Here is a 26,821-nt window from a genome sequence, read left to right on the forward strand (position 1 = left end):
TCGCTCCAAACTTTACACTTGGATTGCCGAGGCTACGGCCAGAGACATGTCTGAGCCCCGGATTTCTTTTTCGCTGCTTCATTACCAGGGAAGACGGGCCTGAGAAGACCAACGGCCTGCTCATTAGAAACTGCTGATGAGGCTGTTCTTGAGGCTGTGTGGGAACCGGCTGAGAGATCAAAGCAAGCTGATGTGATTCAGAACCCAATTAAGGGCTTTGGATGCAGGGAGTGGGGGGGGGGAGAGAGGAGAGGGAGAGAGAGAGATGAAGATCCCACTTGCTACCTTGTTCCCAGAAAACAAGCAGAAAGTGGACAGAAGCAAAACCACCCCATCCAGGGTTTGTGGGGAAGACCTGCTTTGGTTTCCACTGCAATTAATTTTCCAGGGAGATTTCTGTCTCTTGATGTGGGCAGACACACTGCAACAGAGTTGGGAGTTTCAATGTTTTCCATGAAAGCTTAATCATGCAAATGCCTTGAGAGTAAAGAGCCAAACACAAAAAAGTTAAGATTCTTCTCTAAGTGACATTTTCCTTTCCCCATATTTATTTGCCTAGTTAATTGATATAGCTGCTCCATAGCAGAAGTACTTAGGAAGCCCTGCGGTATAGTGGTGTCAGACTAGGACCTGGGAGACCAGGGTTCAAATCCCCACTCAAGTCATGAAGCTCACTGGGTGACCTTGGGCCAGTCACTGCCTCTTAGCTTAACCTACCTCAAAGGGTCATTGTAGGATTAACTGAGGAGGGTATGTGTGTGTGAACCATGCACTCTTTGGAGAAAAAGGTGGGATATAAATGCAGTGAATAAGCTCCCCTGCTTAAAAATGCTGAAGAGATTAGCTAGATGGAGATGTCAGTCGCCAGCCTGGCAACCAGAGGTGGTCACAGTTGGACCCGCACCAGTTGCAAAATGAGCCTGGCTAATTTCAAAAACTAAAGGTAAAAGTAAAGGGACCCCTGACCATTAGGTCCAGTCGTGGCCGACTCTGGGGTTGTGGCGCTCATCTCGCTTTATTGGCCGAGGGAGCCGGCGTACAGCTTCCGGGTCATGTGGCCAGCATGACTAAGCCGCTTCTGGCGAACCAGAGCAGCACATGGAAACAGCGTTTACCTTCCCGCTGGAGCGGTACCTATTTATCTACTTGCACTTTGACATGCTTTCGAACTGCTAGGTTGGAAGGAGCAGGGACCGAGCAACGGGAGCTCACCCCATCACATGGATTCGAACCGCCTACCTTCTGATGGGCAAGTCCTAGGCTCTGTGGTTTAACCCACAGTGCCACCCACGTCCCTTATTACTTCAAACACTGGCCATGTGTTAAATTATCTTGCAGAAAAACACTCCCCCCTGCCCCACAGCAAAAACATTTGAACATGTCCTCAGAAGTCACTAGAAAATTAAGTCTCTCCCAGAAAGTGGGCCTTCACTGTACCTATGTGCTCCTCTCCCCTAGCTAACACTCCCTGCTAACGTTTATTCAAGTCTGTGGGGGCACCTCTCATCTATCTTTTCCCTATCCACTCCCAACCCTATAGACTGAAAACATGAATTCCAGATGGAGAAAACATCACGTTGTTTATCTGCCGACTCTCCCCACCCCGCTTTCTTTTCACTCAAAATACATACAGCCCTGGGGTGGAGAATAGATGCCCATGCTGTATGAAGCGCTGTCTCGCTTTCAAGGTCCTGGTAGCTAGCAAAATATGATTTAAAATGCAGCTGCCCATCTGCTCTCAATCCTTCCCAAAGCCTGCTTTCTATTAGCCGTGAATGCTCTAGGCCTTTAACTCTTTGAAAGCTGGCTTGCCGTGGTGCACAGTCTTCCTTTACTAACAATGTTAGGAGCCCAAAGTCTCGGTGTGGTTCTCTAGGCCCTATGAAGGACAGCACAGCTATTAAAACTGGAGGGGGAAGACAATTGGGAATCTCGCAGGTTAGCAATACTGAACTTTGGTGGCGATGGGCCTGAGCAGTTTATTCCAGAGGGTATTGCAAAGGGTTAACCACCTAAGGGTTAGACTAGGAGACAGAGCCACAAAATCCCACTCACCCCCCCCCCCTTTTTATTACTGGGCTGGTTTCTCTTAACACTGTCACGGATTTTTAACACCCGATGCCATTGTGGTTTACAGGAGCCAGCCATCAGGGCTGCAGATGGGTCAAGTCAACCCACTCTGCTGTGTTTGAACAAGCAAGTTGCCAAAGCCACTCTGACTTGCCAAAAAAATACAAAAAATGCATGTAGTACGTCTCCCGGTTTTTCTGCCACTCAGCTGTAAGCAAAGTTCCGCAAACTAGGGTACTGGGCAGCATGGAAACTTAGGGGACAATATGGATAAAATTGAAGGTCCTTGGCAGTTCAACCATACTTGGGCTAACTAGAATATTTGCAAAGGGGTGAATGCTCCTAATATTTTGTCACACACAAAAGTCAGACAGAACCAACTGCAACAGATGCTGAATGCAAGCACAAATCTGGAAAAAGACAAGGGCAGCATACGGAATGCGTAAAAGCACTACTTGCAAGTACATTGTGACGTGACATTCAAGGCAACACATGACAAGAGCCTAGTGAGCACTAAACCACAATCCGCAGGGCTTGTTGCATTTCTAGATGAATGCCAATGTATAATTACCACCCCCAAACGTGCACCCTTGTGTATAGCAAATCTTGAGCGGTTGCTGCTTGAAGATACTTGAAACACGATTGCAGCCCTGCTCTAATGGACAAGAGATTAACACTGGGTGCTCCCTCACTTACAGGGGAAAGCAACGCACCACACGACACGAAGGATGCAACTTAGGAATCCTATGCAAGGGAATCTGCGCCACCTCGTTGCCTTAAAGGAACCAACACACAAAGTTGTGAATCTGAGCCCCAACTAAACAAAACGCACACGCCACACATCAAAACCATAATCAAGACTGTTTTAATCTATAAAAACTTTAAAAAACAATGGGAATATACTCCATCTGTTTTTTAAAAAAACAAACATCTGGCTGTAAATACGCATTTCAGTACATCCCAAATACTATAAACTCACGGGGTGGGGTGGGAAAGAGACGTTCTGAAATTTCCCTCACCAGGGCTGCAAGCCACTCAAAGAGGGAGGGGCAGCATTTCATGTTAACTATAAGAATTTTGAGTTCCACACAAAGGCATCAAACTAAGCAGCCGGCAGTTCGCAGAAGTGGCTCAGAAACGAAACAGACCAGCTCTTTGCCCCAGGCCGCAACCAGTTCCAGCTCTAAGGCTGCATCCACAGTTCATAAATGTTAAGACGCTTGGAGACTTCAGGTTTGTGTGCCTCTCTTTCGCTCGCTAAGCCCCACTGCAGCTCCTGAGATGCTAAGCCTCAGCATGACTGACATCTGCTTCGCGGAAACAGCCTTGACTTCAAAGGAGCCTGCGAGAGAAGCTGCTGCCTCCTTATTTCCTCCTGTGACGTTAATGGTTTTTGTTTCTGGCAAATGGGCTCTCTTGCTGACAGCCTTCATCCTCTTTCATCTTGGGTGCTTAAGACAGGCAGACGCCCCAGGAGTGACACAAGCAGCCCCAGTATGTGTGCAGGTGGAGGGCGGGTGGCGGGGGGGGGGGGAGATGTTAACACCGCTGGCGTGTGTTTCTCCCTCCGGGATTCATAAAAAGAAAACAGGAAGTGCAGGAAAGGGGACATACCTAGGCGAAGGGTGGAAGTCCAGCTCCTAAAAATTAACTGAGTCAGCTCCATTCCACCCATTGCTTAGGATACCTTGAAGTTTAAAAAACACCCACTGGAAAAATAGACAGGGCATCTTTATAACACTGATGCTGCTGGGGCAGGGGGTGGGGTGGGGGGAGGAGTAGGGATAATCATAATCGTCCACCCACTGATATGCCTCATGAAATGTTTCCGGCAAGAAGTTACGGTCCATTAAGTTAGGAACATTCTGTGCAAGAAAGGAGGTGAGAGCAAGAACTCTTAAATCCCCTCGGCCAGGATGCTTCCAACTAAAACTCCATCCTTGAGGGCATGTTCCACGTCCTTCTCTTCTATCTTCAGGAAGACCTGGGAAGAAAAGGATTTGTCAGGCTGGAAAACTGGTAGTCAGCATCCATCGTTGCAAAAAAGCACGGTCTCTACAGGAGGCCACTCCAAGGACGCTGGAAATCACTAGGCCTCCGTAATGGGAAGATGAGGAGAGAGAATGCAGGCACACCTGCTATACACAATGCCATCCAAACAGCTCCGCTTCCACCCAGTGCCCAAATCCCGCATTGCAACGACAGCTAAATTGTATGGTGACTCTTGCAGAATTTCACAACCTGTCATGGGATTCCCCCATTGCCAATTCCCAAGGTCGTAAAATCAAAGGATTTGAAGGGAGACCTGAGGGACCATCTAGTCCAACCCCTGCAAGGCAAGAATCTCAACACAGTCTGCCATCCAATCTGAAAGCATACTAGGCCCTGCATAGCTTTGCAAATGTGCTAGCAGTTTCATTGCTGTGCCACTAGGTGGAAAGTGGAACATTTGTGGGCAGAGGGAGGAGGCCCAAAACCATCAGGTACAATGGGTGTCTTGTATCTTTATACTTCCTTCATCCAGCACTTGCTTTCTTCCTCAAGCTGCAGAACAAACCAATTTTGGCCATCAAACAAAATTCAGCCATCACGGCTTCTTCTCTTGACAGCTCCTCGCTCCACAGAAGGATTCCCATTGTTTGCATAGATAAAATGCCATCCTGCTGCAGGCATTCCCCACCTTTTCGAAACTTACTTAGCTCAGGGCTAAGGTTTTGGGGGGACAGGATAGCAGGGGGACCTCCATTATCTCTGTGCAGCAGAGCTAATGGCGCCCCAAAAGTGCCCTGTGGTGCTCCTGAGTCTTTTCACAGCTGCACTGGTGGTGGCAGATCTTACACAGGCAGATTAACTGATGTCAGGGATTGGTTGGACGCAGAGGAGTGGTGGAAGGAACCCATCTGGGGAACCCCCAAGGGAAGAGAATTCAGAGCCTGGGGAGTGATGGTGGGACAATGCTGAGTGGTCAGAGGGAAGAGGAGGTTTCAGAAGGTGAAGAGGTAACAGGTCTTAGTGAGCTGAGAGAGTTGGTGGCAGAGAGCAGTCCAGAATCAGAGGCAGAAGCTGAAGCTGGAGAGGAGGGAGGCCAAGAGGCAGAGGTGGGTCAGGCTTGTGAAGAGGCATGGGTGTCTCTCTCTCTCACTGCAACAAGCTCCCCTCCCCATTGGCCTTCCAGAACAAGGAGGCATGAAGTGGGGAGTCTCTGATTGCTTGGAAAAAACTCTGAAGAAGAGGAGACACTGCTGGCTGTGGGGAAGCAGGGGCCTTTAGTCTTGGCTTCTGCTTCATGGGGGCAGTTGTTGTGATCATTAGGCCTGAAACTCCTGTGCAGATCCTGTCTTGCTAATAAAGTTATCTCCAGCTTACTCAGTGCAAATTTCTGTTGGCTCGCTCCTGTCAACTGACCTGGCAAGGAACCTCTGGGTTTTGCACTTCTGCTTCCCTTTGGGCACACCTATGTGCAAGAATGCTGACATTTAATTCTCCATTATTTCTACACTTCTCCCTCCTATAGAAGGGTGCAGCCTCTTTCATCAGACTGACAGGAGGGGCTGTGCACTGTGGCTCTCCCACAGAGCTAAAACAAAGGAGAACAAGAAAGATGCGGCAGTTTTCCCACCAACACAGCTAAGGCAGGCTGAGGAGGGAGACAGATGCATTTAAGGAAGCCAGCAGTGAATTTTCAGGCATCATAGCAGCCTGGCACCCGAAGTTTTCCATAGGAGGCTGGGACCATGAACCGCTGGGGCAAATAATCACTGCTCAGTGTTATTTCTTCCACTATACTGGAGTGGTGGAATCAACATGTTTCCAGTGACTTTGCTGAGGACCAATGAAATAAGGAAACGCTGCACACTGAGTCATTAGGGAGAGTATATTCTTAATCTAAATCTGTGTTTCCCAAACTTGGGTCTCCAGCTGTTTTTGGACTACAGTTCCTATCATCCTTGACCACTAGTCCTGCTAGCTAGGGATGATGGGAATTGTAGTCCAAAAACAAGCTGGAGACCCAGGTTTGGGAAACACTGATCTAAATAAATGTAAAACCACTTTAAAAGGCAGGGGGCTAATTCCAATGCCATGCATTTCCACGGCAAAGCACACACCCCTTTCTCCAAGGTTTATTTGCTGAGGGACACAAAAATTTTCAGATCTCGGCACACAATTTAGTTCTGATGTTTACTAGCAAACTGCCCCATCAAATATATTCAGCAGCCCCATATGGAGTGGTACTATTGGGATCATCTACCATAGTACAGTCCTTTCTGAGTGGTGGCGGCTCTCTCCTTGCATTGAGATTCTTTTAGTTAGAGATGATGAGATTAAACATGGGTCCTTCAGCATGCAGAACACATGTCCCACCATCAGATTATGGCCCCTTCTAAGAGGTGAAGGGGACCTTGGATACTGCCCTCGCCACCCCTGCTGGAGTCCAGGCCATAGCAAAAGTAGGTCTGCAGTAGTACCTTAGTCAGACGCACTTCTTTAGTCTTCTTCAAGCCCACAATGCCTCTGGATTCCAGGAGAGCCGAAAGCGACAGGCATTCTGATTGGCCAACAGCTCCTACTTTCTGCTTGCGGCAAACCTTGCTGTAGGCCTCATGCAGCTAGGAGGAAGTGCCATTGAAAAAACACAGTGTTTTTGAGTAGAGGAAACAGAAAAGTGTGCATAATGCAACTTGCTCTCTATGGCTTCCTCCAAGTGCCCCGGGCTAGCTAGATCCCTCTTTGTGACTTCTAACTGAATAATAGGTCTCCTGTTTATATCCTGCACAGCCCAGCCAAAGTTGCTGGCAAAGCAGCACACAAGTGCTGCTCCACACCTCTGGCATATGAGCACTGCTACTACAATCTATACTTCCACACCTAGTGGGGGGGGCAGATCACAGAGCTGGAAGGGACCCCCGAGGACCATCTAGTCCAATCCCCTGAAATGCAGGAATATGCAGCTGTCCCATACAAGTATCAAATCTGCAACCATGGTGTTATCAGCACCATGCTCTAACCGAGTGAGCTATCCAGACTGACTTGATGGTGGAGAGACACAAATCCCTTCCACCCCACAGTAGTTTAGGATGGGTAGAATAATACTCAAAGACAAGACAGAGGCTTTTAGGGTGCAATGCATGTAGCCTATGAGGCACCCAAAAAATACTAAAAGACATTCAGTCCAAGCCGTCATCTTCCACTCCGTTCATACATAAAACTTACTTCTGTAAGCAAACAGTTCTCATTAACTCCCATGGCTTTAAAAAACAAACAAACAAAAAACAAGGACGGGAGACGTAAGAGGAGAGGAAGAGAGAGGCAGATGGAGCCAATTCCCTTGAAGGTTTTTTTGGGGGACTCTAGTTCTTTGTGTACTGCACGTCCCGCATAAACAGCCAAACATTTTTAAGTGGGTCCATGGTAGGACTCAGAGAAACTACTTGTGCACTTCTTCCTTTGTGCTCCCAAGGACTCTGGTTTTAAGAGACGAACTCTTATGCTGCAAAGCAAAGCCCCTTGCCAAGTAAGAGTGACATAATACACTAGCAGTGGCAATTTGAAGAGGTTGGGGGGCAGAGAGAATCTGCACACTCACCTTTCCCAGCGTCACCTCTTTGGTTTTCTGTTGCCTGGTTAAGAGCAGCAAAGAACAGACCAAGATTTTCTGCTGCAAGGGAAAGGTATTGGCATCGGCACGGCCTACACCTGAGGCCAAACGGTCACCGTACACATCAGAGATCACCCGGGATACGTGGGCCAGTCCCACCCGCTGGGGTACTGCTGAGTCTGTGGCTGGCTTAGAAGAGGATTTGCCTGAGGACGGGAGATGTCAGAAAGACGACAGTGAGCAGCTGAATGAAGAGTAAGGCAGTGCAGGTAGAGCTCAATAGGAGGGTCCTGGCATGGGTTGTATCTTCAAAAAGCAAAGCTTCATTCCCATATGATTATTGCACAGTGGTACCTCGAGTTACATACGCTTCAGGTTACAGACTCCACTAACCCAAAAATATTACCTCGGGTTAAGAACTTTGCTTCAGGATGAGAACAGAAATCGTGCTCCAGCGGCGCGGCACCATAAGGTGCCATTAGCTAAAGTGGTGCTTCAGGTTAAGAACAGTTTCAGGTTAAGAATGGACCTCCGTAACGAATTAAGTATTTAACCCGAGGTACCACTGTAATGTATACACTCTTCTTGTGTTTATATGCTGCCTTTGGGCCAAAGAGCTCAAAGTGACATAGCTAGAGTTCCCAGGCAGTCTCATACTCAGGAAATGACCAGACCCAGACCAACTTGCCTAACACAGACTTAAAACGGTGTCTCTGCTCTCCATCCTGCTCATTCCAAAGCAGAAGTAACAGATGTTCACACCATTTATACATTACAGCAAATGAGAAAGATGAGGCAAGGTGGACCCAAAGCAATTGCAACACTACACATTCAGAGTACAACGTCCCTAAGCTGCTCACATTTTCAGTTCATTTGGGGAGATGCTTTGAAAACCGAAATCGCTTGTTTTCCCGCTCCCTGGACGTAGTAGTAGCTTCACACCTGCATTTGCACTGCTCAAGTTACACTTAAAGCCAGTGCAGGAAAGACAAGGAGCAGGTGTTTGCCTCCCTCTGCAGGGCTGACTGCTGGAAGGGAGAACATTTTTCCCGTACCAGCCAGCTGCACATTCCTCTCTGTCTCCCTTCACCGCTGCCCCCCACATCCCTCAGCAAGGCCTGAACAAGTCCCTGGGAAGAAACGCTACCAACTAGGGTCAGGAAAGCATTTAATGAAACATGACAGCACTGCACAGCAGCCTAGGACCTGCTCAGGGGGAAGAGTGGGGAGGAAAGCTACTTACAGGCAGGCAGCAGTTTAAGCACAGTTTGACTCTTCACATCTGACTCCACAATTTCAATGGCCCTCCTAAGGACAAGAGTAACATTTCAGACAAAGGCGTTAGTTCCCTGCTAATGCTTTTTATCAATCCCCAACACAGGGCTACTCCAGATTTTCTCATTAGGTTGTCCACTGAAAGACCAGTTCCATTGGGCTATCCATCCTTCAGTTCTCATCTATTCCCCTTGAATCGATGGATGGAAGACAGGGCAGCACTCGCAACATAGGAACAGACTGCTTATAGACACATGTTTGTTTGGACAAATATATTGATATTTGGAACGAGATTATACAGAATATAGTTGGCTCAATATTTAATATATATGAAAAAGCACTTTTTCCACTTTATTTTGTACGATTAAAAAAAACCACCACTTTTAAATATTATTAATAATAGTAATAGTAATGATAGCCATAGTGATCATCATCTCCCATCTGGCAGCAGATAATCCAGCAGGCTGCAACAGTGGGAGGCATGGAAAGCAGGGCCCATTCCAGGAGCAGCTTAACCTGTGGTCCTCCAGAGGTTGCTGAACACTATACCACCCATCATCCCTGACCACTGGCCAGGCTGGCGAGGGTTTCTGGGAGTTGGAGTTCCATGACAGGTGGAGCATATGCCAAGCCAACCTCCCCTGGCCCATTCCAGCAGCTCCGTTAGGCTCCTCCCATTTCCATTCTGGCGGCTCATTTGTAAGAAACTAGCATTTTAAGGACTAGCGCTTGAGTTTCCTTATTTTGTCCCGCTTCCCCATCCCTTTACAGCTATGGAGATAGGGAGCAAATGGTTTGATTAAGCTTATCTTCCAAAAGCAGTTGCCCAAAAAGATTGAGAGAGAGAAGAAGAGAAGAGACTGTGCCTGGATGTAACCGGTTATGGCTCCTGACCCATCAACAAAAATCAACAGTCCAGAAAGACTGTGTTTCTAGGCTTTTGTCTGCTGTCATAACAAGGTACCTAACCAGCCCGTAATTTTATCATACCATGTGGCTGTTCTGTCTTTCTCACCCCAATCCTGCTCTCAAAGCAGTGTTGAAAAGTCACAAGAGGGAAAACTATGCAAGCAACCCCCCCACCCCCACACATGGGAGACCTGGAGTGGCACATGCATGGCCCATTAATGGGAGCTCATTACAATCTTGCCTCTTAATGAGACTAACGCTCTATTTGTTGTAGTGGAAGCGATGCTGGAGGCAGTTCTCAACCCGAAGCCCCAGTGCCAACCACTGTCTAATTTGGGCACCCCACGGCTAAATCTCTGTTTAAGTTGACAAATACTCAAATCAGACTTAGCTTAGCCAAACAAAACTTAACAAAACTTAGCCAAAACTAAAGATGTTTGGACATATACCCTAACTAGGGTTGCCATATTCCCAACATTTTTTTTAAGGTCAAAGTTGCTGAACTTTTTTGGGACATCTTTTTGTTGATTTTTTTTTTAAGTGTACCCGCTTTGCCATACGTCAAAGGGAAGGGGGGCAAATTAAACTCTTCTAGTTTTCATTTATTTTAGGCAAAGAGAATATATTTAATGCTCCCATTAAATTCAATGGGCTCTTAACATTGGCTAAATGCTCCCCTGGAATCTGTTGTTTGATAGGTTTTGTATCAACTTTAATCAATTCATGTATTTCTCCTACTAGTTTTCAGTATTTTACAAAATTATTCAGGGGCAAATTTTAATGCGTGGAAGGATAATCTGCCTCTTACAAAATTGCAAAGGTGGGAATCTAACAGGCCTAGCTGGAGGGTGTTGGGAGAAGAGCATAATAAACAACAACAACTTATACCTTGCCCATCTGACTGGGTTGCCCCAGCCACTCTGGGTGGCTTCCAACGGAATATAAAAAACGTAATGAAACATCAGACATTAAAAACTTCCCGATGCAGGGCTACCTTCAGATGTCTTCAGAAAGGTGTATAATTGTTTATCTCCTTGACATCTGATAGGAGGGCATTCCACAGGGAGGGTGCCACTACCGAAAAGACCCTCGGCCTGGTTCCCTGTAACTTTACTACTTGCAGTGAGGGAACCGCCGGAAGGCCCTTGGAGCTGGACCTCAGTGACCGGGCAGAACGATGGGGGTGGAGACACTCCCTCAGGTATACAGGACCGAGGCCGTTTAGGGCTTTAAAGGTCAGCAGCAGCACTTTGAATTGTGCTCGAAAATGTACTGGGAGTCATGTACTTCTTTTAGGACTGGTGTTATGTGGTCCTGGCAGCCGCTCCTAGTCGCTGGTCTGCCAGTGCATATTGGATTAGTTGTCATTGTCAACAAATGGAAAGAAAGGGAAGCACCATAAAGTGAAACACACACACAGGCAGCCGGACATCATATATGTTGGGCCCAAGAAAGACGGCCGCTGTTTCCTCCCAAACGGGCTGATGAGCCAACCTCTGAGGTCTGGCAGGGAGGATCCTACCACAGTCTCGTTTCCTTTTTCCAAACCTATGAGCAGCTAAACCCTATTCCACACACACGCAAGAAAGATCTGTGCCAACATCCCTGAAAAGTAACAGCCATGCCCTTCCTTCTGCCAAGGGGTCACGTCTATCATCAGCCTGTGCTGAAGTACATGTTTTTATCCCCCCCCCCAAAAAAAAGGTGAGTCAAACAGAGGAAGAGGCAGCCACCAAGCAAATGCCTGGGCAAGGTCAAGGAAGGCAGGAAGCAACTCCCGTAAAGCCAACTTGCAAAGGAAAAGGAAGTGCTTCTAAGCACCATAAAGATGTCTGCTTGAGAACTGTTAATGAGAGCCTTTTGCAATCCAAATGTAATTAACCAATCTATAATCGCAGCAGGGAGGACCAATTCCTCTCACCCTTCATAGGTAATGGGCTGTGAACGGTTCCAGACATTAACACAGCCAGGAACAGGAAGCACCCTCCCCTCTCACCACAAAGGCATGAGGGCTCTCCCCCGCTCTCGCTCTCTCCCTCCACCTCCCAGGCAGGGGGACCAAACAGCATAATGAAGCTTTAAATCACATCCCACATGCGCTGTAATTAGCTCGGGTTTTTAAGAGTGCTATATATTCTTCACCTGCAGATGTCCAGAGCTTTGCGCGCATCCCCAGAGACAGCAGAGACTTTCCGAGCACAGAACTGGATGGCGGCGTGGTCCAGCACCTGCTCCCCTGACACCTAAGGGACAGGGAGAAGAAAACAGGAGCTGCAAGAGAAATCTTGGAAGCTCTGCTGCGCGACATTTTCCTGGATTCAGTAAAAAAAAAATACCAAAAGGGTTTTGGGGGCATGTGTAAAGGCAGCTCCTTTGTAACAGCCCAATAACTCTTTGTTTTGTCCAACTTACAGTCTTTAATCCCCACCCCCCCAACTTCCGACCTTATTTGTTGCCACCAGGAAGTGGCATAGAGACATGGAGAGCAAAGGGCAGGCTAGGACTGATTTATCAGTAAATACAATGTCAGCATGCTGCTGCCAAGAGGGCTGCGTGGAGCCCCTGGATGTGCATGTATTGCACCAAAACGGAGGGAATTTAATTGACTGGCGATCTGCTACCAGGCCACGTTCAAGGTCATCATCCATCAGTTGGTTTCAGATGTCTTGTAAATACATTGTCCCTTTTTGCCCAAGCTTTCCCTGATCCACAGGTTTGGACCCTCTTATTACTCAATTGCCATTTTTATCTTTAAAAACAAAACACCACTGTTTCACTCTTTTATACGGTGTAAATCTGTTTATGGCATAGCAGCATCTCATTTCCCACCAAATTACTAGCATTCTGTGCCTTCCTTCACTTTACATAGTAGCCACTGCTCCTCGATCTTGCAAGAGGGAGAAAGTGGGCTGGTTCTCAAATGCAGGGAACCTGGAAAGCGCCCCTAGTGCCAAGGCACAGGAGAGGTATATATTTTGCATGTTAAGATAATAACAAATTTAGCAGGGTTCCAAAGCAGAAGTGATTGTGCCTTCTGCAAGTCATTTAGGTGTATTTTGTATTCTCATTTTGTATTTTTCTGTTGCAAACCGTCCTGGGATCTTTGGATGAAAAGCAGAATAAAAATTTTACAACAACAACAACAGCAGCAACAGGACAGGACAGGAATTTTGGAACTCAGCTTCTGAGATCTTACCTGCTTAAGGCGTTCCTGGAGGATGGAGGCAAGCTGGTCTTTGTTGTACGGGGGGAAGTTTAGGAGCTGTGGCCTGCACTTGGGACGGGCTTGCAAGCGGGGCAGGATGCGATCTGTGAGGTCCAGAGCATTGGCTATCCCTACCAATGAGAAGATAGAGGCCTTGGAGACATCCAATTTCTATCCTTCTATACCTTTCTATCCTTCTTACCCCATAGCTTCCCACTCACATAGCTTGCCTCTTAAAATAGGAGACGACACAACAAAACCAAGAATTCACATACAGCTTGCAGTGTTCACCTAGAATGCTGACCTTGCACCTGCTGTCTGAAATACAGCTCCACATACCTTCCCTCTGCATTTGAGGAACCACACGGACTCACAAAATAAGTTCATGAAAAGACCTTATATTCCATCAACGCCTAGCCAATGAATATGACAGAAAAGTGTAGACCTCATATAGAAGCTTAAGAATTAGGAACTTTCTTGTGGCATGCTGTGATAAACTTGCATGTTCCATTAAGCCACCTGGAGCTCCTGGGTTTCCGGCAATTGCTCAGCCATTGGTCTGTATCCCACAGGCTGGTCAGTGGAAGGCTGGTGGGTGGGTGGTCCTGCATTTTGTACAGGGAACTCGCCCAGGTGGCTTTCCCGTCTCCCTTTGGATGTTCTATTTCTGTCAAAGGATGCACTGAACCAATTTACGAATAACTCATTCCTCCACCAAAGGGAGTGAGGTGGGCAGTGGCATACAATCCTACTGGAGCAAGTGCCTGATCTGGTTTGGGGAGGCCTTCAGGCCAAATGTCCTCAGCAGGTCCACATGCTCCTCACTGCCTCCTGTTGTTCCTCCTCCCTCTGCCTTCACTGGCCTTGTTGCCTTCACCATACCATATTCATATAGCAAAAATGGGCCGAGTCTGTGTAAAATCCTTGCCTCCAACTAGTGGGTTCAGACAGGTGACTAGGATGGTGGTGGCTTGCTCCTGCTTTCCAGACACTTGTGTCTTCTGGGCCACAGAGAGAGGACAGGCGTACAAGTGGTGAATGGGAAGGACAGCAGCAGGAGCGAGGGTACTGTGGCTGGCAGTGTGTGGGTGCTTGAAGATTTCCAATTGTGCCACCCACCCCACAATGCCAGTCCTGAAGTCATGCTCTCCTCTCCCCTGAAACATAGGATTGGGCGTCATTAACTCACCAATGAGAACGAGCCGGGAGTTGGGGAGGGAAGGCCACTCAAACATCGTGTACAACACATCCTGCCCTTTGCTGTCCAGCTGATCCATCTCATCTAACACAACCAAACTGTGAAGATGAAAGACATGAGCACGTGAACACCACCCCAGCAATGTGCTGCGGTAAGAACATCTTTTCTGCCACACTGTCGCAGCATCCAAACACTCATCAAATGCAGGTAGTCCCATGGCATCCTTGGCACAGGACTGAAACTGCACCTATCCTGCCAGATACCCTATGCTATTTAGGCAGGGTAGAATAAAATATTTCAAATTATAATCACTAGCTTCTTTTTAAAAAAGAAAAAGTAGTAAATGTTTCTAGCCCTGCAGAAGACTGAATTGATCTCTCAAATTCTTAGGTCCAGAATTAAATTTACCATTATCCAAAAGACTAAGTGTCCCCGCCCCCCAGTCTGTTATCAAAATAGGGGCTTTTAGATTGACACTGCTAAACTCTCTCTGACAGCAAGGTTTACAGCTCAGCCACATATACTGCACCAAGTGCACAGCAAAGAGAAAGTGCCCAGTATAATAGGTTTTAAATATTATAGCTGTTGAAGTACTAGAATGACCTTTCACACTAAACCCATATTTCTCAAAACTTCATTAACAGGCTTTTATGAAAGGTTTATAGTACAAAATGTGTCTTGCCACTCAAAACACAACAGTGATGTGAGGATGCCTGTCCAAAAGAGGTTATGGCTATCCTATGACAGACCTGCTCAAAACTGGCTAGTTTTAAGGATGCCCCCCTCCCACCACAAAGGACTTGTACTTACACCATGGGTGCACTTTCTGATGTCAACCGTTTCACCAGCCTTCTGATCACGTCACCCCTGGCTGCTTTGTCTGCTCCAGCCTGGCCCAATTGTCCAGCCATTGCTGGGAACACAGCCTGGGAGCTTCTCAGAGCCATGCAGTTTAGGACTATGATCTGACACCCAGCAAGCTCCGTCTGCCAGGGAGACAAAGGAGTGTTTTAGAGCAGATCAAACTTTGCAATAGAGTACAAGTAGTGCAACAAAAAGACAGCAATTCCACAGACCATCACTGAGCAGAAGTACCTGCAAGGAAACTGTGGAGGACAGGAAATTACAGGAGGCCACTTTCTTGTGCCTGGGGGACCAATAATCCAGCACGAGGGATGGTCAAATATACTCTCTTAGGCAAAACTGCTAAGCTGCCCCCATCAGGCACAAATTATAAGCATACCGCCCTGGAAAGGCAGGTCCTTGAAATCCATGGAATAGCCATGTGTTCACATATATCTTGTAGGGGCAACGTATTTTCAATTCAGGCAGCACACCAAAGCATGGTCTGTGTCAACCGTAGCTTAAAACTCATATCAGTTTGAGCATCCAAATGTTCAGCTAAGCTACGGTTTAGGGTTGTTTGTCTGATTTCATTTCCCCACTTCTTCAGCACTTCCTCAGTTCACTCCTACTTTTGGAAACAAAGCAGTGGTTGTCCCTATGGTTTGTCAATTCAGATACCACACCAAACTTTAGTTAGCACAAAACCAAGGTTCCTATACCCATCTTAAACCAGGGATATGATTTGCTGGCCAAATACAAACCACAGTAAAGCTTCCTCAACCTTGTTTTGGAATATTAAAAGTGTAAGATATACAGGCAAAAAGTCTTTTATGGGAATTGGGAGAGTGATTGCAGGAAAAGCTTCTCACTGGGCTCTGAATTCACATAGTTCTCCCACACCTAATGGCATATGGGAGAATTCTGAAAGAAGAGTAGACCCAAAGCTGTATCATATAATGTTAAATGCCATTTGTCAGAGCTGGGCAATGCTTCTTCCTGCATTATGTTTCATAGCAAAAGTCTGAAAGAGGACCAACGTCCAAATTCAAATCCAGCAGTTTTACCTTTAAGTCCATCAGGGCCCTGTTGAGGCAGGCAGTTTTCCCAGTGCCTGGAGCTCCAGAGATATAAAGGCTTCCTGGGATCTCCCTAGAGACATGCTCTCTCAGGAATCTGTGCAGAACACCTGTCTCTTTCTCCCTTGCATGCAGCTGGTCCGGAACGGCCGTGTGCAGGAGACTCTTTGCCTGCTGGTAACAGGTGCCTGTATAAACAAAATGAAGACAGGTTTAGAACAAATAAAACACCTCAATATACCTAACAAAAACTATACAAATACCAATTGTACAACTCTCTTCTAAGAGACACAACAGTAGACAAAAAAAAACTGGATTTAGGAAGAGGCCTATTACAATAAATGAAAAATTACTTTTACTGTCTCTTTTTAAAAGTTCCTTTTATCGAGCTGTTCTATCATTGCAGCTTGCTGCAGTTGAAAGCAGATTGCTCGACTAAATAGACCCTTGCCTATTCAAATGAGTCTTGTACTGCTCTGTTTTATACTACTGATGTATTGCCTTGCTTTTTTGAACACTGCCTGTAGTTGTTACGATTGTCGACATAAGAATCAAATAAGAATGTTCAAGAAGGGACGCCATTCTAACATTAACGTTGCTAATAAAACTTACTTGCAATATTCTGACCAGCAATAAATGACTAAAGATGAAAGGCAGTATGTCAAGCCCCTCTGTGATCACAGCTAAACCACAAATTTCAATGGTTTTTATTCCTTGGCTCCCCTCAAAGCATCCTAGGAACTGTAATTTTATGAGGTTGCTGAGAATGGTGAGAAATATTCCAACCCCTTCCATGGAACCACAGCGGGTCTTGCCTGCGGGTAATGTAACAATTGAAAAAGTCTGAAAACCATTTTGAATTTATGACACAGCCATGCCTTAAGTTTTCTCATTTTGTGGGAATAACAGTGAACTAGCCTTGGATTCTGAGGTCTTAAGAGACTGAATTCTTTATAAACCCGTTTTTAAAAATCCAAGCAACCGCAGAAGATGTAGTACCCAGTTCTTCCACCATACACAATGCTATTACATACCTTCTTGCTTAAAGAGACGAGTACACACCAGTTCTTTCCTTGGGTGGCGATGCTGTGGTGAAGCATTAGGGGTTTCTTGACCACCACGAAAGGGAGAGGGAACCAAACTGCTGCCCTTAGTTGGAGATTTGGGGGTTGAACGCTCGCTGAAGAGTAAAGCCCGGCCCTTGGGAGAAGTGGGTGGAAAGCTATTCTCTTTTTTACCCTGCTTACTCGGGGAGCAAGGCAGCAACTGGGTGACATTGCAGAGATTGTCATCTCCTGTGGGAAACAAAGACACACCATGCCAAGTTTAGAAGAAAGCAGCAGCAGAAGAAAATGAATGTGAAATACAGACAAGAACCCAGATGTAAAAGACTGCCCTCTATTTTACCAGAGTTCATGTCTGCCATGCAACATGATGTCTTTAAGATGCCTTTTGTTATTTCATTTAAAGTTTCAGAGCTCTTATTATCATAGGCATCATTTAGGAAAAGCACAAGCACAGGGCCTGTCAAATGCCCCCTTATTCAGAGAAGTGTTGCTGCGCTCTGCCTGCTCCTTCCCTCTGGACCCTTTGCAATGTACACTTACTGCATCAACCCTACTTGTTCTGACTTGCTACTGCAAAAACTCCAAATGCTGGGTTTAGAATACAAATAACCACTTCAATCTTTGCAGATAAGCCTGTCTGTAGGAATACTATTGAGCAGAGCAATTATTTCAAGCACAGACTCTTCAGCAGTACACAAACAGGCCTGCCCATGAATTACTTTTTATCTTTCGAGTTAGCCTTCATGGGAAATAGACCAGATGCTTTGCAAGAAAAAAATAGTCCCTATTCCACTCACTAACTCCAGGTAGGACCCTTCCAAAACCCAGCAGCCACTACCAGTCAGTGTTGACAATACTGAGGTACATGGCCTGAAGCTGTATAAGGCAGCTTTTCCTGTGTCCTTAACTCTGGTGTTCAATCTGAGAAAATCTTGGCATCACTTAGCATTCATTAATCCCATGAAGTCCCATTTAATAATAATAATAATAATAATAATAATAATAATAAATTTTATTTATACCCCGCCCTCCCTGGCCAGGGCCAGGCTCAGGGTGACTAACACCAAATATAAATTACAGTAAAACGTAATAGGAAAACAACAACAGTTAATTAAAATACAGCTTAAAATACAGCTGGTTTAGTGCCAAGCGGGATGGCTGAGCAGGCTTTCTATATAAGAATGTGTTAGGATATTTTGGTTTGATGAAGAGAAAGGCAACTCACCAAGCCGTTTACGTGGGCTGAGAGGCAAGACCTGCTTCTGGGGTGAAACCGACAGTGGACTTGTGTCCAGTTTTGAAGCCTCCTCATTCTCTATAGGTTTGTGACATCTCCTAATCGATTTCCGCTTTGGGAATTTGATGGTGCTCTGGCTTTCAGACTGAGATCTGGTACAAGGCATGATGGACACTGGAGGCCAAAGAGAGCAAATGAAAGACATTTAAGTGTGCATGTGCGCACTCACACACTTTTAAATTTCACAAATAGTCTCTAACAGTTACAATTATCCTGTCCCCCAGCAATGCCTTTCCTCCCGCTAGGTGAACAACAAAATAAAGACCTGATTGGAACAGAGTATTTTCCCCTCCTTATTCACCAAAAACAGCTTGTCTTACATTTGGGCTTAAGGGGCTAGGCTCCCATACAGGTCTATGAACCCACACCTCTCTTTTTAGCAAGTTATTCACTATCCCCAGACGCCCTTGCCCCTAATGATTAATCATGCTCACCTCAGCACAAGCTCTTTATTTCCCATCCTTTGTTCACAACATGCCCCTCTCACCCATTCCTATACCTTGAAGGTAAGCTCAAGGTTAAACATTGACGACTGTCAAGGTGATAAACCTGCCCACCACCTAACATAAAAATTGTTGGCTGAAATAGTTCCAAACCCAAATTCCTGCTGTATCCTTGCTCTCTGTTCCAGGAGCAGAGGCGTACTGTGTTAAACATACTCACCCCAACCTGCCTCGTTTTACTCATTTTGTGGCAACACTGTTGTTCTCTTTTCTTTTTATAGTGATAATTAAAAACAACCCTAAGACTGATTTTGCTTTATCTGTTTTAAGTACTGTAGCCTATGTTTTTAAATTATTAATTATAAATTATTAATACTGCTACCTAAGTAATTTGAATCTGTACTATTTTTTTTATTATTATGTGTGAGCCACCTATTGCTTTATGCCCCCAAATGGTGGCCTATTAATAATTTTTGAAATATTATTAGTGCCCCTAATGGATTCCCTAAAAATAAAAATCCACAATGGATTAGACCAAAGATCCATCTAGCCTGGAACTCTGCTTCCAGTGACAGCCAGGTAGAAGCTTCTGGACATCATGCAAGCAGTATATAATGCCACTCTTTCTTTGTTTCTGTCTTCTGACATACAAAGATGTTGAACATGGAAGTTCTGTCTGACAGAACAAAAACACAAAAGCTAGCAACACAGAACTTTATCTAATTTAGTAGAACTTTCTTATTGCTTTCCAACTTAACTCTGACACCCCTCCCCCCAAGGCTACCAAGCAGTTTTACAGGCTTCCAATAAATGCTGAGGCTAGCATTACGAAATGCCTACTGTGGGAGAGCTCCACAATGGGGTGAGGGCAGCTACCAAACGGATAGGCTTATACACCACACATTTGTTCTAACTGTTTTAAACAACCAGTTCTGGAACAAAGTTAGAAGGTGGCAAATAAGAAAAGCCCTTAGTATCCATTCCTTAAAAGGGCCTGGCAGTAAATTCTGATGCCAGAGTTTCCTGTTTTTCTCTACACTCTCCTGCCTTCCTTTCAGAATTAGGAAGGCCGGGGGAGGGAGGAGGTTTCCACTTGCTGATGAAATGAAATGCAATTTCAAACCCACACCCAGCCATGAAAAAAAACAACAACTCTTCAGTAACTTTCGGCCAGTCTCCAAGAGCCACACTGAAGGACGAGGTTGCCCATGAGATATGTGATCAGATCTCCCGGCTTTTTATTGCGGCCGGGGGGCGGGGGCGGGGAGGAAGCAGAGGGCTTTTGAGTTTGAATGGGAGTAGATTCAGGGGAGATGTTTTAATATCCCCACTAGCGCTTTACCGCTCTAAATGACTCTTCCCCAAAGTGAGCCAGGTGGGTCTCACGCCCCTCAGAAGCACATTTGAGCGGATCCTGCTCCTTGGCGAGCGCGTCCTTAGGGCCAAAGCGCCCAAAAAGCCTTTCCAGCGAGACGTCTCACAGACGAACCCCCCTTTTTTCCTGCCCTTTCCCTTTTAACAATTTCCTTAATTCATTGATAACAGCGGCAATAACCGCTTCGCCTCCCCTCAGCCCCCCACGAAGCCCCTCTCTGCTCCAAGCGCCTCTTTACAGGCAGAGCCTCTTTCGCGCGCCAACATGCGCACCTACCGTCAACCCGAACCTGCGGAGCCAAAGGGGCGCGAAGCTTCTTCTCGCAACCAACCCGCTTGACTGAATGAAGTGACTCCGCCTGCCCGCGCGTGGCCAACCGGCCCCGGTCCACCCATTGGTTCCCCGGAGCGCGCGCGCCGGACCCGCCCAGCCAATCGCCGCTCTCCGCGCCAAACCTGAAACCTTCCGTCTGCCCAACTACATCCCGCCGCAACCGCCCTGCGCGTTCCAGCCAATCGCCTTCTTTCCCGCATCGCTCGGGCTCCTCCTATAAGGACCTGATGTTGTCCCCCCCCCCCCCCCCGCTTCCTCCTGCCGAGGGGCGAAGCAGCGCGCAGGGGACCCAACTTCCGGTTTGATTTTGGAACGTTGATCTCGCGCTCTGGGCGGGGCTTCCAAAGCGGCTTCTTCTGATAAAGCCTTTTATCTCCCCCGCCCTCAAAGCTCTTCCCCCCATCAGTGGACTACAATCCCCAGAAAGCATTGCTGCAAAATCGAAGCGAGATATTGGGAGGAGCACGCTGGGATATGTAGTCCGGAAATGCGTGAGCGGCGTTTTTTGCAGGCTGGGAATGCAGACGAACACTTCCGAGGCTTTCCGTGGCTGCGGCTTTCTTGAATTCCACGGCTTATGGAAGAGCAAAGCAAGTAATACTTTTAAAGATAGACTACTAAGCCCTCTTCTGTGGTCGGTGAGGCACATGAAACGTTTTCTCCAAATGAGGGATAGGAAACTAATAAAAATTATTATAAAAAAAAGGAATACATTTCTGTGCGCTGCATAGCACTGACTAGATTAAAGGTAAAGGTAAAGGTACCCCTGCCCGTACGGGCCAGTCTTGACAGACTCTAGGGTTGTGCACCCGTCTCACTTAAGAGGCCAGGGGCCAGCGCTGTCCGGAGACACTTCCGGGTCACGTGGCCAGCGTGACATCGCTGCTCTGGCCAGAGCCAGAGCCAGAGCCGCACACGGAAACGCCGTTTACCTTCCCGCTGGTAAGCGGTCCCTATTTATCTACTTGCACCCGGAGGTGCTTTCGAACTGCTAGGTTGGCAGGCGCTGGGACCGAGCAGCGGGAGCGCACCCCGCCGCAGGGATTCGAACCTGCCGACCTTTCGATTGGCAAGCCCTAGGCGCTGAGGCTTTAACCCACAGCGCCACCTGCGTCCCACTACTGACTAGATTACAGTACACTAAAGGTGGAGTAATAGTTGCTTTGTATTTCAATTGCAATAGCATAATTGAGGGCCACCTAAGAAACGGAGCAGAAGGAATTAAGACAGGCACGTCACCCTGGTTCTATCTCCTTACTGAGTTGCTTCGAATTCCTTCTCTCCTCACAGTAGCCCTTTAAGACCAATTGAACAGTCAGGAAAGCAGCTTGGTGAACGAGCCCTAAACAATCTTGCACAGCAGCTTCAATCTGGACTTACTCCTTTCCTCTTAAATAGCTTTTATAGAAAGAAAGGGTGCAGTCCAGGTCTTGCAGAGGCACACCTGGGATCCCTTGTGCCATTAGCAAGGAGTTGTATATGCAACCCACCCCACAAAAATACCATTATAGCCACATTAGAATTTACTACATTTTATGTGACCCAAGTACACAAAGCTTCCAGAGTGAGGTCGAGAAGGATGAAAAGTTTGCACAACTTTGGGCCACGGTGTGAGGATGGGAAGCGTCTCCCATGTTTGATCTCCGTCACAATAGAGCCATTGTGTTGCCACACACGTATACATAATTCCAGAGTCTGATAGACCATTTTTACGCCCTCAGCATGGCCGGTTTCACCAACTCCTAGGTACGCTTTTGAGGCCTTGGGGTATTTCTGTTCAGATTCTCACATTTCAAGCGGGTGTGTGTGTTTGTGTGTGTGTGAGGGGGGGGGAGAAAGAATGGAACTAGAATGAGGTGTACTGTGTAAGAAATACGTGTATTTTGTTATCTATATCTGCCTTTCCTCCAGGGAGCTCAAGGTGGTGTATAAGGTTTTCATCCCTCTCTATTTTATCCTCACAGCAACCCTGTGAGGTAGGATAGCCTGAGAGACTAGGTCATTGAGTGGGAATCAGAACCCTGGCCTGTGGGAGAAAAGGGCTAGGTGGCAGTGAATGGGAAGCAAATATGTTTGTTTCCCTTCCTTTGCTTCTTTCAAGGCACCCATATCTAACATAGTGCTTGGAAATTCTGAAGGGTTTTGGTCAGATATTTGTGAAACTTCAAGTAGCCTTGAGTCCACACAACAGAGAAAGATGTCAATATAAAAAAATAAAGCTTCATTGTGCTTACCCATGCTCTACACGTTCAATTAGCAATATGCATCTTGAAGGCAGAGAACAAATTATGCAAACCACTGTTTGTATTTGATTAATTTATTAGATCATGGACACAGACTCAATTCTGCATCAGCAGACGCAGTTACAATTTTAGTAAAGACAGCACCACTTACTGTGGGTCAGGTACAGTGTCTTGCAAAGTATTGAAATAGTAAAAGAGAAGGAGGCACTATCAAACATAGTAGGTTGGGAGCAAGAGTAAAATCCCTCCACCCTCTCTTCAACCGGCCTCTCAAGAGGCTTCACCCAGATACTACCTTCATGTGTTAAACCCTCATCTCTACGGAAATGACGAGGACTAGTCATTTCCCCATTAAAAACAAAGATAGGATTACTGTATGATGAATGATGTGGATTTAGGAGGGAGAGGAGCTGACCTTGAAAACAAACATGCTCTGCAGAGTGGGCAGGATACAGTGCTGTACTGGAAGTCTCAGGGTATGTATTGTAGCACAGTTACTCACTAACCCTTCTCACAAGCCCTCTACCAGCAGTTTTGTGAAACGGGGGCATACAGCTGCTGCTGCTGCTGCTGCTGCTGCTGCTGCTAACTCAAATCTTAAACTACTGCCCTCTGCAAATAAGCCTTAGAGGAAACTGGCAGGAATTGCTCTTTGGAGCTCCCATTAGGAAATAAATTCAGGAAGAGGGATGCTTAGTATAAAAACTGATCACGTACTCCATTCATACAGGAATACCGAAACCGTCTGTGCTTATTGTGATAGCTCACAGTTCATGGAATTTAAGACTCTCTCAAAGCATTCTGACCATTTTAACGGCAAAAAACAAACAAACACCAAACCGAAGGTTTTAAAAAACACCAAGGGTTTCTCCAAATGCCACATCAAGAACACAGTTGCTTATCTTGTAATGGGATAAGCAAATTGTGTAAGATTGTTATAACCCTCACAGAGAAAGATGCCTCACATGATTCTGCTCACAGCAAACGACTCAAGAATCCTGGGATTCTTCACTTGCAGGCAGTCTAGATGAAGCTTTTCAAAACCTTTACAAAAGCAAAGCAAAGGTGATGGGGCAAACGAAAGGAGAGTTTTATCTTAAAGGCAAAGGGTAGACTTGAAACAAAGTAACAGTGCAAGAGACCAAAATTCTAGTTCTTGAAACCACAAGAAGTGGCTCTCAGTAGTGTTTCTTCACTTAACAGTAATGATACTGTTAAACCAAAGCTTAACATAGGATACAGAGTGCATATAAGCTTGCAAGATACGGAAGATTGACCAATATCCCACACACACAAACCCCCAATGGGAGCCACCTCAGGATAAGGCACAGTGAGTGAAACTCTGAAAACTTGCTATTCAACAATGGGCGTGTTGCACCCTCCACAACAGCCTCTGCCCTGGCACACTCATGCAGTTTCACACTTCAGTTACAATGGAAGACTAGTGAGAGAAGGGCTGGGTGCACGCACAAGAACTGAGCCAAGATAACTCAAATCCTATACCAAGAAATGTGGAATTCTACAACCTATTATACAAATTTAGCCAATTTGCATGATTCTGTTTCTGCCCCATTTTCTATTTCTAATGCTGCCAGTCATGCGTTAGTGTCAATGAACCACACAGAACAATGAAGGCTTCTCTTTCCCTTGACCGCCAGTAAGCTTATCCAGCTGTTCCACTGGGTAATACTCCACTAGGCACTGCCCACACGTTTTCAAGCACCTCTTGTTGGCTACAAAGGACTAGAACCATTTTTGACTCCCCAAAAATGGTCCAGGTCCATTCTCAGAAAACAGAGTTCTGCACCAGGACATGTAAGCATCTCCTGTACTTCCATGGAATAATGGCACACACAGTACTACTGATTCAGAGCTGTAGGCAGCCAGTCCTCTGAATTTGCATCTCCAATATCGTACAGTTATTCTTGGGAGCATGTGTGTCTTTCACAGCTTTACAACATAGAGGCTCCTGCATGTCTGCATTGTGCTGCTATGTTCTATCAACCAGCATCCAAATCTGTAAGGCAACCATTTCAGGAAACCAGGCAGATGAGGCCCAAAAGCTGCAACCGGCATTACACTCTTAAGATTGGTCTTGTCCATATTTTCCATATTAAGCCATAGTTAAAATTACGGTTTAAAATGATGGCTTAGTGTTATGTCTGAACCTACCCCGCAAGCGGTAAGCCAGGAACAAACCTTGATTACCAATCATTGGTGGTTTGGAGTAAAGTAAATCAAGGTTGTGGGTTTCGACAACACCAGGAGTGCAGGAGCAAACCACCCGCAACTTCAGCAGTGCCTAGTAGCACACTGCATGTTCACATTAAACCACAGTTTATTTTAACTATGGTTTAATATGATGTGCAAATCAGGCCACTATGCATTTTCTTGCAGCTAATCCTGGAAAAAAAACACTTATCAATAGGGACAGCTGTGGAAATGAAATCAAAACTGGTATCTTGATCATCATTCCTGAATCTTTGTTCAGAGAAGGAAATATTTGGAACAATAAAAACTTATCCTGGACTGTTCTTCAAGATGTATACAGAAAGACACATGCTTCAGTCCTCTTTCTGAAAACAAAAACAAACAAACAAAAAACCCATGCCAGAAGATGACCGGGCTGAGCATGGTTTTTAACATACATAAACTTTTTCTAGAAGGAATTGTATTCAAATATGAGATTCCTTCATCTGCAGCCTGAAATGGTACAGCCCAGGGGAAAGAAACTTCATTGCTTGATTTTGCTAAAAACAAAACTAACTGCTAAGGGTCTCCAGGCATAAAGTATGTCTGCCACCTTCAGCAAAACTCAAATACCTTTTGGCAGAGTCAATGATTTGGGAGAGCAAATCTGAGGTTTTCATCTTGGTAATGGGTGATGCGAGTTTCACATTTGTGGTTTTTAAAATGCTATATAAACCTGGTCTGAGGTTTTAGGACAGGATGAAATAGGAAAATGTCTCTCTGTGTGCCAGTTTCCCCTTGTACAAACACACCTGGTCAATAAGGAAATGCAAAGCCAACCCAACCCGTCCCGCCCCCCCCCCCAGGCAATAAAAACAGATCTAACATGGGGAAAAAGGAAGGAGGAAGAAAGCAGTGCTTTGGCCCAGAACGTGCAGGTATAACACAGGTGCCTCAATTAAGAAGTTTTAATTCCACTGCCATTTTGAACTTAGGAACCCCCTTCACAGCTGCTTCACAAAGGCTCTATCTACGGGAAGCTAACATTATAGGGAACATAATCTTTAATAAAAATTAAACACACACATCAAAAATGCACAGTGCATTTAACTTCTCTTCCCAGCAAGCTATGCTGGGTAAGACTTAATTTTCCTCCAGAAGAAAAAAGGAATTCCTCCAACCAAGCATTAGCCCTCAACATGAGGGACTGCCTGGTCATTAACATAAAAGTGGATGAATTTCCATCATCGTTAAAAAAAAAAAAAAAAAAAGATTAAGTAGAAGGTGAGGGAGCTTTTGTAGTGTATGGCCAGCAAGCCTACCTTGATCCTATATTACAAACTTTTTACAACATACAAAATATATCAATATTTATGATTATAACACATATTTCCCAACCCGCAAGTTATTCAAGAGTAAATATACACAATAATTATAACAAATCTGGTACCAATCACATGACAGAAGTACTGTGTAAGGCAAAAAAAAAAATCAACCAACCAGCTAGCTAGCTAGGTCTGATGTTATAACCATCCAGTAAAAACAAGAGCAGGGGCCAAGAAGATGACAGGAGTTCTGCTTCTGTTTCAGGATCAATAGTGTTCAGCAGAGAACGGGATGCATCTACTTCTGGGAAGCAGTGATTTCCGAGCAGGCCACCACGCATGGAGACAAAGCCACACCAAGAAGAACATGTGC

At 45.9% G+C, this 26,821-nt stretch overlaps 1 protein-coding gene across 2 annotated transcripts; it reads right to left on the reverse strand.

Moving 5' to 3' along the window:
* Positions 1–2,916: 2,916 nt before the first annotated feature.
* Positions 2,917–20,757, reverse strand: CDC6 (cell division cycle 6). 2 transcript variants are annotated; one of them, XM_079948793.1, is made up of 12 exons: positions 20,634–20,757; positions 18,468–18,653; positions 17,210–17,470; positions 16,164–16,363; positions 15,064–15,239; positions 14,245–14,351; positions 13,047–13,186; positions 11,993–12,093; positions 8,910–8,974; positions 7,655–7,872; positions 6,537–6,677; positions 2,917–4,054 (listed from the first exon to the last, which is right to left on the reverse strand). In XM_079948793.1, exons 2-12 carry the CDS (start codon positions 18,643–18,645, stop codon positions 3,968–3,970), a joined length of 1,674 nt encoding a protein of 557 aa, XP_079804919.1. In that variant the 5' UTR covers positions 18,646–18,653; positions 20,634–20,757; the 3' UTR covers positions 2,917–3,967. The 2 variants fall into 2 exon arrangements, with proteins under 2 accessions (XP_079804919.1, XP_079804918.1); XM_079948792.1 differs by having other exon boundaries at positions 20,596–20,677.
* Between the last annotated feature and the right edge of the window lie 6,064 nt (positions 20,758–26,821).

This window comes from Podarcis cretensis (assembly GCF_951804945.1).
Source record: "Podarcis cretensis genome assembly, chromosome: 13".
NCBI lineage: Eukaryota > Metazoa > Chordata > Lepidosauria > Squamata > Lacertidae > Podarcis > Podarcis cretensis.

Excerpts from the sequence above, each read along its gene's own strand:
- CDC6 (XM_079948792.1), bottom strand. The coding sequence starts at position 20,623 with ATGTTGGCGCGCGAAAGAGGCTCTGCCT. Across the intron at positions 18,654-20,595 it reads GCGCGAAAGAGGCTCTGCCT|TGTCCATCATGCCTTGTACC; the intron begins GTAAAGAGGCGC and ends TTTGGCCTCCAG. Across the intron at positions 17,471-18,467 it reads CAGCCCACGTAAACGGCTTG|GAGATGACAATCTCTGCAAT; the intron begins GTGAGTTGCCTT and ends TGTTTCCCACAG.